The sequence below is a fragment of the Phyllobates terribilis genome, unplaced genomic scaffold (assembly GCF_046119375.1).
Source record: "Phyllobates terribilis strain yellow unplaced genomic scaffold, ASM4611937v1 Scaffold_5__5_contigs__length_657084704, whole genome shotgun sequence".
Taxonomy (NCBI): domain Eukaryota; kingdom Metazoa; phylum Chordata; class Amphibia; order Anura; family Dendrobatidae; genus Phyllobates; species Phyllobates terribilis.
In genome coordinates, this window is record NW_027362765.1 from 351,031,594 (window position 1) to 351,050,514 (window position 18,921).

The following is an 18,921-nucleotide window of genomic DNA, read 5'->3' on the forward strand; positions in this document are numbered from 1 at the left end:
GATAGATAAAGGCTGCACGAGCTAGTCACCATCCAGTATCTGTAGTCACCAGCCAGTATCTGTAGTCACCAGCCAGTATCTGTAGTCACCGGCCAGTATCTGTAGTCACCGGCCAGTATCTGTAGTCACCGGCCAGTATCTGTAGTCACCGGCCAGTATCTGTAGTCACCGGCCAGTATCTGTAGTCACCGGCCAGTATCTATAGTCACCGGCCAGTATCTATAGTCACCGGCCAGTATCTGTAGTCACCATCCAGTATCTGTAGTCACCGGCCAGTATCTGTAGTCATCATCCAGTATCTGTAGTCACCGGCCAGTATCTGTAGTCACCGGCCAGTATCTGTAGTCACCAGCCAGTATCTGTAGTCACCGGCCAGTATCTGTAGTCACCGGCCAGTATCTGTAGTCACCGGCCAGTATCTGTAGTCACCAGCCAGTATCTGTAGTCACCGGCCAGTATCTGTAGTCACCGGCCAGTATCTGTAGTCACCGGCCAGTATCTGTAGTCACCAGCCAGTTTCTGTAGTCACCAGCCAGTTTCTGTAGTCACCGGCCAGTTTCTGTAGTCACCGGCCGGTATCTGTAGTCACCGGCCGGTATCTGTAGTCACCGGCCGGTATCTGTAGTCACCGGCCAGTAACTGTAGTCATCATCCAGTATCTGTAGTCACCATCCAGTATCTGTAGTCACCGGCCAGTATCTGTAGTCACCGGCCAGTATCTGTAGTCACCATCCAGTATCTGTAGTCACCGGCCAGTATCTGTAGTCACCGGCCAGTATCTGTAGTCACCGGCCAGTATCTGTAGTCACCATCCAGTATCTGTAGTCACCGGCCAGTATCTGTAGTCACCGGTCAGTATCTGTAGTCACCGGTCAGTATCTGTATTCACCATCCAGTATCTGTAGTCACCGGCCAGTATCTGTAGTCACCATCCAGTATCTGTAGTCACCGGCCAGTATCTGTAGTCACCGGCCAGTATCTGTAGTCACCGGCCAGTATCTGTAGTCACCGGCCAGTATCTGTAGTCACCGGCCAGTATCTGTAGTCACCGGCCAGTATCTGTAGTCACCGGCCAGTATCTGTAGTCACCGGTCAGTATCTGTAGTCACCGGCCAGTATCTGTAGTCACCATCCAGTATCTGTAGTCACCGGCCAGTATCTGTAGTCACCGGCCAGTATCTGTAGTCACCGGCCAGTATCTGTAGTCACCATCCAGTATCTGTAGTCACCGGCCAGTATCTGTAGTCACCGGTCAGTATCTGTATTCACCATCCAGTATCTGTAGTCACCGGCCAGTATCTGTAGTCACCATCCAGTATCTGTAGTCACCGGCCAGTATCTGTAGTCACCGGTCAGTATCTGTAGTCACCGGCCAGTATCTGTAGTCACCATCCAGTATCTGTAGTCACCGGCCAGTATCTGTAGTCCCGGCCAGTATCTGTAGTCACCATCCAGTATCTGTAGTCACCGGCCAGTATCTGTAGTCACCGGCCAGTATCTGTAGTCACCGGCCAGTATCTGTAGTCACCGGCCAGTATCTGTAGTCACCATCCAGTATCTGTAGTCACCGGCCAGTATCTGTAGTGTTTTTGAGTGCGGTGGAGTTTGGTGGAGACTTATGTTTGGAGAAATAATGAATGGGCTATAAAAATATGAAAAGGACTTTGATTAGGGAACGTGATCGGCCGCCCTAAACAGGTGTGTTTTTAGGGAGCGCCTAAAACTGTGCAAGTTGTGGTTCGTCCTGATTTCTTGGGGTAGAGCATTCCAAAGAATAGGTGCAGCTCGGGAGAAGTCTTGAAGCCGGGAGTGGGAGGTACGGATTAGTGCGGATGTTAGTCGAAAGTCGCTTGCAGAGAACAGGTAGGCCGATAAACAGAAATGAGGGAGGAGATATAGGGGTCGCCGCACTGTGGAGGGCTTTGTGGGTGAGAACAAGCAATTTAAATCGGATCCTATAATTCATGGGCAGCCAGGGCATTGACTGACACAGAGCGGAGGAGTCCGAGTAACGATTAGCCAGATAGATGACCCTGGCTGCTGCATTAAGGATGGACTGGAGGGGGGGAAAGTCGAGTGAGGGGGAGGCCAATTAATAGAGAGTTACAGTAGTCAAGGCGGGTGTGGATCAGGGCAACAGTGAGGGTTTTTGTTGTTTCTAAGGTCCTTCTTGTAGACAAGGTCACCGGCCTCAGCCACAATACCAGGACTGGCGTCACTATACAGGAGCATGAGAAAAAATAAAAGGCTCTGATCTGTGTTTTTAACATTATTTACTCCAGAAAAGTGGTGAAAATACAACAGCAATGTCAGCCGGTCCCTGACTGTAGGGCATTTCTTGTGGTGGCGCTTGTAAGCTGAAATATGTGCCAAATTCATTAGGAGGTGCACGCTGTTTACACACTGTATTGTGTCTCATGTATGTGTGCATGAGGCCAGAGTATGAGCCGGTAGAAGGTCTGCGTAGAGTAGTAGCAGGGTGGGCCCTCTGGAATCAGGGTCCACTGTGGGGCACTCCAGTCCGACCGTGCTTGGTCCTCTCGCTCTTCTGAAGGAGCACTGGAAGGGAGATATCTCAGACACTGGTACACCCGTCATTCCCTATGTTCTAGAGCTCCGAGACCGTCTCGCCCAGCTACCTACCTTGGTTAAAGAACACCAGCGAATGGCCCAGTCCAGACAAAAGACCTGGTATGACCGTAACGCCAGGACCCTGGAATTTATGGAAGGACAACAGGTGCTCATGATTATTGCTTCTCCTGCCAACAAGCTTCAAGCAACGTGGGAAGGACCTTATCAGGTTGTCAGGAAAATTAATGACACTAACTATATAATTGCCCTGGACTCTAGTGGTCAACGACAGAAAACCGTCCACATTAACATGCTGAAAGAATATCACGACCGATCTCTGACTGTTCTTGCCGGCCTGCTTCCCCCCCAGTGATACCGCCGAGGATCTCCCTGATCTCCAGGTCGCTGAAGCGGGAGGATCCCTGGAACAGGTGTCCCTGGGTTCCCATTGATCAGTTATACATAAGGACGATATTTTCACCGTACTAAGACCGGGGGCCTCTGTTTTCTCCTCAAAGCTGGGGTGGACGACTCTCGCCAGCCACCATGTTGAAACCTCCCGACAACGCCCCATCCAGCAGGCTGCCTACTGGGTTCCAGAGGCTGTTCAAGGCATGATCAAGAATGAACTGGAGGAGATGAAACAACTGGGGGTTATTCAACCATCTCACAGCTCCTGGGCCTCTCCTGTCGTCCTGGTCCCCAAGAAGGATGGTACAATGCGGTTCTGCATTGATTACTCGAGATTGAACAAAGCCACCAAGAGTGACACTTACCCCATGTCCAGCATTGATGATCTATTGGATCGGCTAGCCAGTGCCCAATTTGTAACCACATTACATTTGAGTAAATGGTACTGGCAGATACCCCTAACAGAAGACGCTCGGGAGCGCCCGGCCTTCATTACTCCATTTGGGCTTTTTGAGATCCTGGGAATGCCCTTCGTGATGAAAAATGCCCCCGCTATTTTCCAGAGACTGGTAGATCGACTGTTCGAACAATGTCAGGACTTTGCCTGTGCTTATTTGGCATTGCCATTGTCAGCACAACCTGGGAGGAACATCTTAAACACTTGGGCATAGTGCTAGACCGTATCCTGACTGCAGAACTGACCATTCACCCTGACAAATGCCAGTTGGGGATGGCTGAGGTTCAGTACCTGGGGCATAGAGTGGGAGGTGGGACCCTAAGGCCTGAGCCTGCCAAGGTGGAAGCCATTAGCAACTGGTCTAGACCCCAGACTAAGAAGCAGGTACTCGCTTTTTTGGGAACTGCTGGTTACTATCAAAAATTCGTTTCCAATATCAGCACCTTGGCCAAGCCCCTAACCGACCTGACCCGCATGAACATGCCCAGGAATGTGACGTGGATGACTGCATGCGACGTGGATGACTGCATGCGATGTGGATGACTGCATGCGACGTGGATGACTGCATGCGACGTGGATGACTGCATGCGACAATGCCTTTTCAGCATTAATAACTGCCCTCATCCCTGCTTCTGTCTTGGCCGCCCCTGATAATAAGGGCAGGCTCCTCGTGCAGACAGATGCATCCACCTTCGGGATTGGGGCAGTTCTAAGCCAAGTGAGCGCCACTGGGGAAGAACATCCTGTTGCTTTTGCCAGTCGGAAACTACTGGATCGGGAAGTTATAAGTACATGATAGGCCAATTGTTTGTTTATATTTCGGTGAGGCTGGCACCAGTTGGCACCCAGAGACACCGAATAATACCAACTCCTATTAGACATTTATAGATTCGGAGGAAACGGAGTTATACTGGTATAAGACACATATTTTATTATTGTATAAGTAAAATTCAGTTTCAGTTACAAAAACATACATTAAAATGGTGACATGACAGAAGAGTGTCAGCCACGACCTACCACAGCTCCCCCAGAAAACCATTAGTATAGCAAAGTGCAGTGCTGGCAAGACAAATCCCAAAAATCAAAGTGTATACCTAAGGTACCAGTACTAATGCTACTGTGATCAGTTGGCCAGTATAGGGCTAGGCACACAGATGGAGGGAGAATCTTACCAGGGGGGTATGGGCAGGTAGCGGCAGACCAAGGTGGCGGTAGGATCGGGAAGTTGCCTGTCCCACCATTGAAAAGGAGTGCCTTGCCATCGTATGGGCACTAAAATAATTGTAGCCATCTGTGAAGACCCGGGGTCTTCTGTGGGCGTAACGCTACTCAGACAACACAGGGTGAGGGTAAAACAGCGTGGCAATACTTTATTGAACCACAAAGCGGACAATAAACACACAGAACAGTCCCAGCAAATACCCAAGATGGTACAACGTTACACAGTCTCACCCTTCCTTCTCCGCCCACCTGGGATAGAAAAGCTGCGACTTTGGAGACTTCCAGGGCTGACTACCTCAACCAGTGGCCCCCTGCTTCTGGCGGACCCCCACAGAGAGAAGGTAGCGGAAAGTTTAGGAAGCTAGCAGTCCATCGAGGTACAAGGCCAGGAGACTCGAGGGTGCCACCCTGGCCTCTCCGAGAGTTTCCATGGGGCTAGATGACCGGCGGGTCACAATCTGGCTTCTCCAAATGTCTCCATGGGTTCCAGGCGACCGGTGGGTCCCTCCTGGCAACCCCAAACAACATATCCATGGGGCCAGGTGACTTCCTCGTGCCACCCTTGTCGCCCCAAAATGTATCCATGTCTCTCTGATGGTCAATGAAGCAGATCCGAATCTTTCCAGTCAGGGCCGATACCCTTGGGCTAGAATCACGTAAAATCCAAATCTGTGTCTCTTTGGATGCCATGCTATCAATATCCTTTCCTGAAGAATGTCTCTCATTCTCCTTGTAAAGTCTTTCTGATGCTCCTTGATTCTGCTTGCAGCACTACCCACATCCCTGTTTATATTTACATCCGTGTAAGGTCATAAGTCACAGGTAAGAGGTAAAGGTGCATGGCTCATCAGGTTTCATTATTTGAGATAATCAATTTACATAGTTGGTATCAAAGGGGCTATTGTAAATAAACATCTAGCTGACTTTTAGTACAATTTGTCATTAGCATAGTAAACACGATTGTTTCCAAACGAATATAATTTAACATTCAGGGTTATACAAATACTGGTCTGTGTTAATCAACTAAAGAAGAACACAAGTTAAAAAGTCAACATAAAAATAAAGGTATACTGCTCTTGCCATCAGAAAGTATGTCTAGCATAATTAAGATTTTACGCTGTATCGTCACACCATACATGTATGGCAGAGACTTTACAATTGTGACAGACCACAACCCCCTCACATGGCGGAACTGCGTATTAGGGGACAATTGAGGATTGCTGCGGTGGAGCTGGTCTTTACAACCCTACAGCTTCTCCATCCAATACAAATGGGGAAGCCAAACCAGGACGCGGATGGACTGTCCCGACAAGAAGAGCCATAGACTCCCTCAGGCCGGCTCACCCCTGCTGCTGCACAAGGAACTATAAACAGTTGAGCCATGTGGACTAAAGTGAGGTGGCGAGAGGTCTGTGTAGACCTCATTTATTAAAAAGAGGGCGAGGTTGTGATGGTGTGATACAGTGTGTGGGGTATCATTCTTATTTTTACTGGTTTTGGGATTCTTGTCTTGGTTCTCTGTGTCATTCTCTATGTTGCCTGTATAATCTGGAGTCTTACAAAAGGTCCGATAATTGCATGTGTCCATGCCTCTTGATGAACCCCTGCTGATGGTGGGGGGGGGGACCTGAGAAACATCCAACCTGTCTGCCCACCCCTAGATATAAGGAGGGGATCTGAGGAGGACAGAGAGTGTGATAGATCCTTTGTGGGCTGCTGATACTAAGGCCAGCGCCCAGAGAGATACCAGAGTAGGACCCCGTGGCATAGAGTATACTGCAGATTACCATATCACTGTCATCTCTGTAGAGCTGCAGAACATCGCACGAGCCCAATATACATTCATCACTTGAGTCCTACCTTTTACCGCCCCCACCAGGAAGACGATCGCTAGTGAGACTCCAATCATCTGTAAATTGAGATGACAGAAATATAAATATCATGGAGTGTAGAGGGATTTTCTTATACAAATGATAGTAATGTATCTAATCATAAACTGTATAATGTATCTAACACAACTCATAAGATACTCGCTACTCGAATGGATACAAAATGTCCAGCTGTATTGTAAGGCCAATCCAAATAATGTGATCGACGTTTCAGTGCTATAAACCGCTCTTCCTCAGACATGGATTGCTGTGAAATACCGGAAAGGGGAAAAGGCAAAGGCCCCTGACATTATTTGATTGTTCAATAAAGTTGGACATTTTCTTTCCATTTGAGTGGCGAGTACTTATTAGTTCTATTTACACGGAGTGGAACCTCGAGCGCCCGTTCTGCACTAGGGCTGACAAATGTCCACAATATTCCTGTACAATGTATCTAATGATAAATGATAATATAATGTGCCGTGAATGACAGATTGTATCCCATCATCATGTATATAATATAATGTGACACGGCAGCAGATGTGATGTGTCAGAAACTCCAGGAACACATTAAACTCTTTACGGTTTGTGTTGCACATTTTAGTACATTCCATTTTTGTGAAACAATTCTGCAACTTTCTGCCGCTCTCTCCACTTTGGAAAAGTGTTTGTTAAAGTGGGAATTGTTCACTACGTAAATAAGCTGCAATCTACATTTATGAAATGTGTCTGTTTATAAGTCGCAAAAAAAGTCTCAATGTTGATTCAGAGAGGATGTAGTGGAGGACAGGATGTAGTGGAGGACAGGATGAAGTAGAGGACAGGATGAAGTAGAGGACAGGATGAAGTAGAGGACAGGATGAAGTAGAGGACAGGATGTAGAGGACGGGATATAGTAGAGTACAGGGTGTGAAGGACAGGATGTAGAGGACGGGATATAGTAGAGTACAGGGTGTGAAGGACAGGATGTAGAGGACGGGATATAGTAGAGTACAGGGTGTGAAGGACAGGATGTAGAGGACAGGTGTGGAGGACAGGATGTAGAGGACAGGTGTGGAGGACAGGATGTAGAGGATATGATTTAGTAGAGGAAAGGGTGTAGAGGACGGGATATAGTAGAGGACAGGGTGTGGATGACAGGATGTAGAGGACAGGATGCAGTAGAGGTCAGGGTGTGAAGGACAGGATGTAGAGGGAAAGATGTAGAGGACAGAATGTAGTAGAGGACAGGGCGTGGAGGACAGGATGTAGAGGACGGGATGTAGAGTACAGGATGTAGAGGACAGAATGTAGTAGAGGACAGGGCGTGGAGGACAGGATGTAGAGCACGGGATGTAGAGTACAGGATGTAGAGGGAAAGATGTAGAGGACAGAATGTAGTAGAGGACAGGGCGTGGAGGACAGGATGTAGAGGACGGGATGTAGAGGGAAAGATGTAGAGGACAGAATGTAGTAGAGGACAGGGCGTGGAGGACAGGATGTAGAGGGCAGATGTGGAGGACAGGATGTAGAGGACAGGTGTGGAGGACAGGATCTAGAGGATAGGATTTAGTAGAGGAAAGGGTGTAGAGGACGGGATATAGTAGAGGACAGGGTGTGGATGACAGGATGTAGAGGACAGGATGCAGTAGAGGTCAGGGTGTGAAGGACAGGATGTAGAGGGAAAGATGTAGAGGACAGAATGTAGTAGAGGACAGGGCGTGGAGGACAGAATGTAGTAGAGGACAGGGCGTGGAGGACAGGATGTAGAGGATGGGATGTAGAGTACAGGATGTAGAGGGAAAGATGTAGAGGACGGGATATAGTAGAGTACAGGGTGTGAAGGACAGGATGTAGAGGGCAGGTGTGGAGGACAGGATGTAGAGGACAGGTGTGGAGGACAGGATGTAGAGGACAGGTGTGGAGGACAGGATGTAGAGGATATGATTTAGTAGAGGAAAGGGTGTAGAGGACGGGATATAGTAGAGGACAGGGTGTGGATGACAGGATGTAGAGGACAGGATGCAGTAGAGGTCAGGGTGTGAAGGACAGGATGTAGAGGGAAAGATGTAGAGGACAGAATGTAGTAGAGGACAGGGCGTGGAGGACAGGATGTAGAGGACGGGATGTAGAGGGAAAGATGTACAGGACAGGGCGTGGAGGACAGGATGTAGAGGACTGGATGTAGAGTACAGGATGTAGAGGGAAAGATGTAGAGGACAGAATGTAGTAGAGGACAGGGCATGGAGGACAGGATGTAGAGGATGGGATGTAGTAGAGTACAGGGTGTGAAGGACAGGATGTATAGGGAAAGATGTAGAGGACAGAATGTAGTAGAGGACAGGGCGTGGAGGACAGGATGTAGAGGACGCTATGTAGAGGGAAAGATTTAGAGGATGGGATGTAGAGGACTTGATGTAGTAGAGGATAGGATGTGGAGGGCAGGTGTGGAGAAAGAAGCAGCCAGTCAAGCAGGAGGAGGCAGCGCTGGGTGGGGAATAGAGCTGGAGTGACAGAGGCTTCAGATCTATGATAGCCCTTCAGCCTCATTTGCATATCAGTTCAAGCACTGATTTCTCAATAATGGTGGAACAGTCTGAGCATGAAAAGGTATCACTGGACTCGTCTTTGAAAGAGCTACATGTCCGCATAAACAATTTGGGGCGAAATCCTGCTGACAGATTCCCTTTAAGTGATGGGATTTGTGATGCGGTAGCTGACAGAGGACATTGCTGCTGTCCCATGCTGTACACTGCAGTATATATGTGCTGTGTTCCAGCTCATATCTTTAGTGTTGCTTTAGTTTTTGTACTTTGCACACACCGGGGTGTTTCTGCCCCTTTTTGGACTGTGTATTTAGTCTATTTAGCGTTCCATGGGCAGGTGATTAAAACATCAGCCTGGATCCTGCTCTGCCCCCCGTCTAGTGGCGCCGTGCAAATCAAGTGGTTTATTTCCTATTCCATGGGGATATGTCGCAGGAGCCAATAACATGGTCTCCCCTGTCTCCAAGTGTATACGCGCCCTCTCCACCATCACACAGTCACATACTGAGGGGCATTGCGCATGCGCCAATTTCCATTCCTGTGTGCAGTTATGCCGAGGCTCGGGGACCCTGCGCAGGCGCAGTATAGATTTCATCTGCCCGCATTTCGGGAGTTCATGCACTGTTTGAATATCAATGATATCGGTATGAAATTACATCTGAAATCCACAGTGATTAAATTACCTTCTTGGATCTGACAATAGTTAGGGACCAAGAGGGGTATATTACTACCTGTACCTACCGAAAACTAACCACAGCCTACAGTCTCCTCCATTGGGAAAGTCATCACCCGGGTCCTCTCTAAAGGGGTATCCCTAAGGGACAGTTTATGCACATTAGAAGGAATTGTTCCGACCAAGGGACCTTTTATGCGCGTGAACTTGGGTTTCGTTTTAGAAAATGAGGATACCCTGATGGGGTATTGCAAATTTGGGGATAGGCAATCATTAATTTACCCCAATAATAATAAGCAAGATCATAGTGGCCCACCAAGAATAATTGGTACGTTTGACAATTGAACCAATGAAGTTCAGGGTATTATTAGAAAACATTGGGGTATATGTCAGGGATCCCAACTCACACAAAGGGACGACACCGGGGAGATCACGCAATATCTCACTGTGCCGTCACGCTGTCCGTATTTCGTCCGGAGTCGCGAGCACGCGATCCAGACTACTCGCTACGTGGATATCAGCAAGCAACCAGTGAGCGTATGGCGTCACACATCGAGGATTCCAAAGCCTGGAATCCGTGTTTAACACCCTCCGTACGGTCACTGTCAGCTTCACGATAGCCCAATTATTATTATTCTCTGCCACCACCGGCCGAGTTTGAAATATAATACAGGCCTGACCGGACGCCTGCGTTTTGGTAACGTATATGGCTTCGGGGAAGGGAACGATTACAGAACAAAAGAAACAGAACTATTAAATTTTATATTTAATCCAAAAGTGAGGCAGTGTTTAGGAAAAATATATACAAGGATGTTACAAAGGAGACATTCAAATACATAAGCAGTTACATAAAATAAACAGGATAAAAGAAGAAAAACTTACACTACACAATCGTGGAGACGATTCAATATAGGTGGAGGAGGGGCTCCCCAGTTGGATTATGCTGTCATTGAACAGGATCCGTTGCTTATAATTCTTATTACCCCCTGGCAATGAGTGCTTCTGTACTGTCCATGAGATCTCTTATACCTAAGGGGAGATCTGGCCACACACCCGTTGTGGTGACATCATGTGGGCCAGTCTCCAGCCTGTACATTTTTATTACTAACGCTAACTTCTGCAATAATTCATCACATTTTTGTCACAGATGCTTGCAAACGACGCCATTTTTTCCCTTATAATTTTATCTTTATTTAGATATCACACATCGCATAGCTGCAGTCTCCTATTTTGGTGTTTTTGCGCTACAGCTCTTTAATTTTGCTTACAACCCTGGAAAACTACATATACATTCCTGGGCTGATTTGGTCACTAAACATATGGGTCCCGTTACTGTCGGACGTATGGAGCTCACAATATGTCATATTTCATATCGGAGTCGGCCTGGCTATGGCTGATGGCTGGGAATTGTTTGTGAGTGCCTTTCAACTTAACAAATCATTTCCTCTTTCCTCCAAACTCTGGCCTGGGAGAAGGTGTCAATCTATCTCAGGTCTGTGTTAACAGGAAACACATTTGCATTTTAGTTAGCTTGTACCAGTTCTTGGCTGGCATTGTTTTGTAAGCTATTTCTCAGGCATGTGTTAATTGGGGCTTTTGTGCTGAGCAGAAGGGGAATAAGGGAGGGGGTGAATATCTTTGTCAGGCAAATATGGACGAACATTTTCCTGACATTAATATTTTCCTGACAGTATACTAATGGTGGATCCGGAGCTCAGAGATTTTATGTCAGCACGTCCAATTATCACATATAGAAAGACGATCAATCCGTGACCGGCTGGTCCACCGTGTTTATAGGCAACCCTCTAAACCAGGCACTTGGTTGGACCGCAGGACATGTGGCACGTTCAGGTGTGGAGACTGTAAGTTCTGCCCCTGGATTAAACAGTGTAAAAGTTTTTCTGCGAGCTCTGAGGACAAGGTATACTTCATAAGAGATTGGTGTAGTATTTCATGGCCACATGTCTTTGCCCCCAAAATTACGTCGGAAAGACTAAAAGGAGCTACGGAGATGGATAGGGGAGCATCTGGGTGATGTCAGACATGCGAGGGATGCACCCCTAGCCGTCATATTAGAGAGTATCACCTGAATAATTCCAAACCTGTATCCTCCTGTGTACTCCAGGTGGTCAGAAAGAACAGTAGAGGGGGTGATTGGAACAGACTACGTCTCCAAAAAGAATGTCAGTGGATTTTCAGATTGCGGACATTGGCCTTAATGAACAGCAAAATTGTTGCTGTTTTATATATAAGTTTTATCATATATCATTTCATCAGCCTGCTTGGCTATGGATAATCTTAGTCCGGTATTTCTTGATATCATGTGCATTTATGAGTTTATCGTGATTTATTATCAGATTAACCAGAATACTGGAGTGCTTTATCCTATATCTGTTATATGCCATGCTGTAGTGGGAGTGTAAGGGTGAGACAGGTGCTGTCATATGCCTCTCCCTCTGTTGGTATTCTACCGGTACCATATGGTCGGGGACAACCATATTATAGGAGGGAGGTATGTACGAGTGTGACAGGGGCTGTCATATGCCTCTCCCTCTCTAAACAGTGTTTGTACCAGGTGCATGGTTTTATTATATTTTTTGTGACTATATTAATACATGAATCTGCATTGTTCATAGGCACTGATGTACACAGTTAATGTAATGTATTGTGATTAATGTGTAATGTTATTCATGTATAGTGTATAGGGAACGCATAGGATATAGTTTAGGGTTTAGTTCATCTTAGATAGAAATATTAGGGCTGATAGGCAGGGGTCGGCCATTTAGTGTTCAAGAGATAAGGCCTAGTTTAGGACATAGGAGGTTTAGGGTAGCAACGGAGAGGTTTGCCCAGCAACAAAATGTGAGTTGGTGATTGGTCCAGTTAAAAAATGGGAGGGGTTTAGGCCAGAGTGGAGCAATGGTTTTTAGTCAGTCAGTCAGAGATGTAGTTGTAGGTTGTAACTCTAAAGCTTGTGCTGGAAGAACGTGGGAGAGAGATAGAGAAAGAGTTTAGGGCCAGGGGGCTGAAGGTCAGCAGAGATACACAAGGAGGAAGAAGTAGAAAAAGAGGCAGCATGGGGAATGAGAAAGCGGACAACTCTGAGGAAACTTCCCTAAACGTCCGAGGCCTACGGCCCGCAGAAGGACTGATGGAGCCAGCCTTCACTACTTCCAAGGAGGGGAGAATGGATGGGGACATACCTGTGGAGAGTAGGACCGTGCTCTAGAAAGCTGCGGTACCGGGGAAACTAACTCTGAGGATGGATGAGAGGATAGAACAGGAATGGACAGAAGAGAGAACTGAAACTGTAACAGATGTGTCCCAAAAGACTGTATCTGTGACCAAAACTGAACGGCGGCAAGAGTTAAGTAAAATTGTTTTCTATAAAAAAGAGACTGAGTGTGAAAGTGATTGCTTGCCTTCAACTTCTGGACTCCTGAAGAAAATGGAGAGTGTTGTTCACTACACGCAAACCACAAAACAAATCGGACATTATCTTTTATTAGTGGGCAGTCAGGGTGAGGATACACAGCAGCCCCTCGCCACTACTACCACCCTGCACCCTTCACAAAATTGACGTAGTCGGCAGGATTCAGAGTTCTCTTATGGAGAGAGCGGAGGAACCCCTGAAACAGTTAAAATGGTCGCCGCTAGAAGTCCCAAAATGGCGGCCGTTGAAAATTCTAAAATGGCGGATGATGGCGCAGAGGCCGGCGATAGCTCCGCCCATCATGGACGTTCTAAACTTAAAATGGCGCGAAAATCTGTCTGGCCTGTGCCCAGAAGACCACCCATCATGAGTGGTGCCCGACCCTGGTGGTCGCAATGGAAGAAAAAGAAACCCCACTGATGGCTGTGAGTCAATGGAGAACGGGAGGGGACTCCTAAGAAATGGGCAGGTGAGACGGAAGAATACCCTCCCCAGATGAAGCAGAGCAACAGAAAAGTACGCTTATAGCAGAGCCGGCCGGCGCCATTGCTGGTGAGAATGACAGAAAAGGAGCAGCAAGTCATAGAGCAGTCCAAAGTGACTAGAGAGATAACGGCCGCAGTATAAAGCATGGTGGCCAGATGTGAAGTGTCTGCCCTGTAATGCCCCAGTTGTGCTTGTTGCACTGAGAAAATGAAGCCAGGGATTGTTCTGCATCTCTGAGGGCAGGAGCCCTGCCGAAGAGACCAGAGGCTTCCGGTACTGGCCAGCATGGCCACAGTTAAAGAAAAAAAAAAAGAAGTTTGCTTTTGTGTGTTTTTCCCCATCCCAATTATTTTGCGTTTGTTGCACATTCCCCTGCTGGATTACGGGACTGGAACCCCTACAGGGTTAATCACCCCTCTTGTAACAGAAGTAGACTGTGTGTAGCTGCTCTGAGGGCTATGCCCTTTCTTTCCTTGAACTGCCTTTACCTTAAAGTTTTCCCACAGGGGCTGATGAGCAGCACACTCGCATTAAAGGGGCCGTAGGCTACAAAAAGGAGGGAGGGGGAAAACTGGTCAGACGACCCGAGGATAGAGCCGGGTCATTGTTCCTGGACTGTCGGAGCTGTTGTAAGTTGGCCAATGGGCCATTGAGTTCCAAATACTTCAGACACTCTGTGTCAGGGTCCCGGAGCAGCGGACCAGGGTCAGTCAGACCAGTGTTTAAAAAGGAACTTGGACACTATGTCGGGGTCTCCACAGCGGTGGGACCGGGGTCAGGCGGACCCGTAGTACTAAATGGATGATAACACGAGGGTCGTGTCGGCTTGAAGAAGAGAAGGACTGTGCCCATGGATGATTGGGCGACTGTTACTTGTATGGGCCAAAGGGCTGGTTTAATAAACAACTTGAACTTTGTTGTTCCAGGGTCCCAACCGAGTGGGACCGGGACCAGTCCTAACCAGGAGCAGGGTTAGTGATGGTCGACAAGAATAAAGAGGAGACTTGTTTACTAAGAAATAAAATGTTTTAAATGTAGTTTTATATGCTAATGAACATGTTGGTATTCTACTGGTACCATATGGTCGGGGACAACCATATTATAGGAGGGAGGTATGTACGGGTGTGACAGGGGCTGTCATATGCCTCTCCCTCTCTAAACAGTGTTTGTACCAGGTGCATGGCTTTATTATATTTTTTGTGACTATATTAATATGTGAATCTGCATTGTTTCATAGGCACTGATGTACACAGTTAATGTAATGTATTGTGATTAATGTGTAATGTTATTCATGTATAGTGTATAGGGAACGCATAGGATATAGTTTAGGGTTTAGTTCATCTTAGATAGAAATATTAGGGCTGATAGGCAGGGGTCGGCCATTTAGTGTACAAGAGATAAGGCCTAGTTTAGGACATAGGAGGTTTACTGACTGCAGTAGGGTAGCAACGGGGAAGTTTGCCCAGCAACCAAAACCGAGTTGGTGATTGGTCCATTTAAAAAAATGGTAGGGGTGTTGGGCCAGAGTAGAGCAACGGTTTTTCCAGTCAGTCAGAGATGTAGTTGTAGGTTGTAACGTTAAAGCTTGTGCTGGAGGAACGTTGGAGAAAGACAGAGGAAGAGTTCAGGGCCAGGGGGCTGAAGGTCAGCAGAGATACACAAGGAGGAAGAGGTAGTAAAAGAGTTAGGCAGCATGGGGAATGAGAAAGCGGACAACTCTGAGGAAACTTCCCTAAACGTCCGAGGCCTACGGCCCGCAGAAGGACTGATGGAGCCAGCCTTCACTACTTCCAAGGAGGGGAGAACGGACGGGGACATACCTGTGGAGAGTAGGACCGTGTTCTGGAAAGCTGCGGTACCAGGGAAACTAACTCTGAGGATGGATGAGAGGATAGAACAGGAATGGACAGAAGAGAGAACTGAAACTGTAATGGATGTGTCCCAAAAGACTGTATCTGTGACCAAAACTGAACGGCGGCAAGAGTTAAGTAAAATTGTTTTTTATAAATAAGAGACTGAGTGTGAAAGTGATTGCTTGCCTTCAACTTCTGGACTCCTGAAGAAAATGGAGAGTGTTGTGCACTACACGCAAACCACAAGACAAATCGGACATTATCTTTTATTTGTGGGCAGTCAGGGTGAGGATACACAGCAGCCCCTCGCCACTACTACCACCCTGCACCCCTCACAGGAGTATCAATTTTCCTGATCTCTACAACCTTACCCTTCAGGGATTTAGATATGGCTTACTGCTTGTATTAATTGTTTTTTCGGGGATGCCTTATATGTACCCCTACCACCCCCGACCCATTGTGCTATGACAACTGTGTTCCCCCTACATTATAATATACATCATTAGCATAAGTATGGCCATTAGTTATCCCCATGATTAAGCTTTAGTGTATTTTTCACCCTGGAGACATGGTATGTGATGAAGGAAGGACTAGATGTGCCTGCTGTGCGGTGAACGGGATGAGGGGTGACTTTTGCTAGCTTGCGGGGGCATTACCTTATTCCTTATGTACATGTGCTGAGGTTGGATGGTGACGCCCCGCGCCGGAGGCAGGTAGATGGTCCGTGATGTGCGGGCGGCTGAAATCAATACTGCGCCTGCGCAGGGTCCCCGAAACCTCGGCATAACTGCGAGCTGTGGTCTGCACGCAGGAATGGAAATTGGCACATGCGCAGTACCCCTCAGTATGTGACTGTGTGATGGTGGAGAGGGTGCGCCTGCGCAGTCCACCATAGAGGCCTCTAGTGCCTGAACCATGCTCACACTTGCGCAGTATACACTTCGAGACCATGTTATTGGCTCCTGCGACATATCCCCATGGAATAGGAAATAAGCCACTTGATTTACACGGCGCCACTATTTGTAGGATACAGATACACCTTATTAGATTGCACTATCGTCAGCAGGATGGACAGCCATCTTCTCCTGATGAACCTCTATCACGTGGGGAAATGCGTCGAGATACGCTGGAGGAGGCCAGAACCCTATACACACACTCATCTTATAATCATTATCCTGCCATTGTTTTATGCATAAGTGGTATATTTGTGCCCTTTTTATAGGGTTATATGGTCAGGATTACATCCACCTTAAGAGTAAATTTAAATTCGTTTTTTGGTCCATTTGTCTTTAAAGTACAAAATCATACAACAGTATTATTGTAGTCGGGTACTGTATATTACTGTGCACATTGCCACTTTAGCACTGCATTTTATCTACTATTGTGTCCAGCACTACATGTGTTCTATAGATTCTATTATCTAATATTAAAAGATACATTTTAGGGTTTTTTCCGTTAGTCATTAGGAGCTTGCTATTAGCAACAAAAATTTAGATTTTTTTTTTTTACTCTGCATGAGCTCTGCACACAGCTGAATTTCAGCGCCACTAAATGACAAGGTAAGATATGGCTTGTAATGATGAGCGAGTATGTTCTTTTAACCCTTTTGGTGAGCATGCTCGAGTCCTCGCCGAGTATCTTCAGCGCGCTCAGGTGTTATGTTTTAGGCACGCCGCCGTGTGCATGATTTGTGACTGTTTGACAGCTTTAATACATGTGAGGAATGTCTAAGAAATAGGCATTCCTCACAATGTATTAAAGCTGTCAAACAGTTGCAAATCATGTGCAGGCGTGACTCAAACATAACACCCGAGCATGCTCATAAATCTCGAGTAACGAGCATGCTCTCTCATCACTAATGGCTTGCTGTATCACATTAGCAGCTAGAAAAAATGGATTATTAAAGTGTACTCGTGCATGGCGCACATAGAAGCCGTGCACAACAGACTTCTGTGACATGGGCCCTGCTGTCTTTGTCTGGACCTCACTAATGGCACAAAATGTGCTGGAAGGTGGATTTCACAGCCACCCAGGAGACTAGCGATCTAAACTAAGAAGCAACCGCCTAGCTAGCTAGCTAAAATCTCTCAGTATCCAGGAGCCGCGTCAGGAGAAGCCTCTCTGATCTCTTATAGTCACAAAATGGCGCTAAAGGAACATGTCCCCTCTTTATATAGAGAAGGACATGTGATTTCAGCAGCCAACGGCACAAGCTCTTGTGTCTGGACATTGTGGATGTTTCCTGCGCCCTGATTGGCTAACCGAGATTTGCACATATAAAGTTAGGGAAAGAAAGATTATAAGTGCAGTGCTGCTCTGAGCTCTCCCTACCCCTCATCAAACACGTCCCCCCGCTCATCATACACCACCCCTATCCTAACCAAAGTGATAAAAATACCATAGTGGCAACGCAATAATTTCCCGCACTTTTACCGACATTTTGCCGATTTTAATAAAAAATGCTCGTGTGTCCGATCACGAATCCCAATGTACCGAATTTGAAATTGGCGATCGTTTCCTTATTTCTTCCGCACTTTGCACTTATTGTAGTTTAGGCGCTTAGTGCGGAGTAACCATTGTTCCTGCCCTCTTTCCGAGCGTCCAGAGTTGGGAGCGATGCCTTTAATATCCTTGTTACGTTCAGGACCAGAGACCGGCACCATGTGCTTCACCATCTGCCCAAACCCCAAACCCGGCAATTACTAAGGGAACATTTTACTCAACAGGTTTTAGGGAAGAACCCTCCAAAGATGAACGGATTCTAAAAAGGTTCCCAGGAAGGATTACACTCAACAAATGGGTAACAAGTTCCTATCTCTGCCGCACAAATGTAGATTCTGAGAATACTGATAATTGCCTGATACAAGTGACACAATGTATCAACCAAAAGTAACAGTAATAAACAACCCTGATAATCATAAATACAATGATATTATCCCAGTCCTTACTGCTCATTGCTGCCCCCCGGTGGTCCGACCTCAGCGTCCATCACTCACCTTGTGATCTGTGAAATGTGCTGCAGACAGGTGTCAGCGCCCTAAAATACAGGAGCAGGTGGGAGGAGGAAGCCCTATCAGATCAGGGTCATATCAGAGGTGAGCGAGCTGCAGCCATAAACCCCAGCTGGGGAGGATCGTGGACCATGGGAAAAGTGCAGCTGATCACCATTTATTGTCCTATACACGCTGGGACTGAAGATCTGCAGCTCATATTGTCTGATCCATCTCCTCCATGGACACATAATACATCCCCCACCTTCTTCATCATCCTATACTTCTATTCTGGCAGCAGCCTGTGGCCCCATCATCATCATCAATGCTGTATGTATAGGGGCCACAGCTCCTCCCTCTGCACTGAATTCACTGATATTCTGAGTGGACCATTGGTAGCTCAATCCTCCACCCAGGGGCAGACATACCATTG

General features: G+C 47.1%; 1 protein-coding gene across 3 annotated transcripts in view; it reads right to left on the minus strand.

Moving 5' to 3' along the window:
* The window catches only part of PNLIP (pancreatic lipase), a 258,925-nt gene extending 240,335 nt beyond the window's left edge, over positions 1 to 18,590 (minus strand). Inside the window, exons 1-2 of one of the 3 annotated variants that reach the window (XM_073684626.1) lie at positions 18,495 to 18,590; positions 6,521 to 6,569 (exon numbers count right to left, since the gene is read on the minus strand). In XM_073684626.1, coding sequence (XP_073540727.1) covers positions 6,521 to 6,569 — 49 coding nt within the window. In that variant the 5' untranslated portion in view covers positions 18,495 to 18,590. Of the gene's footprint in view, positions 1 to 6,520; positions 6,570 to 10,608; positions 10,733 to 18,446 lie in introns of those variants that run through there. The other 2 variants (XM_073684627.1, XM_073684628.1) reach the window with 2 other exon arrangements.
* Between the last annotated feature and the right edge of the window lie 331 nt (positions 18,591 to 18,921).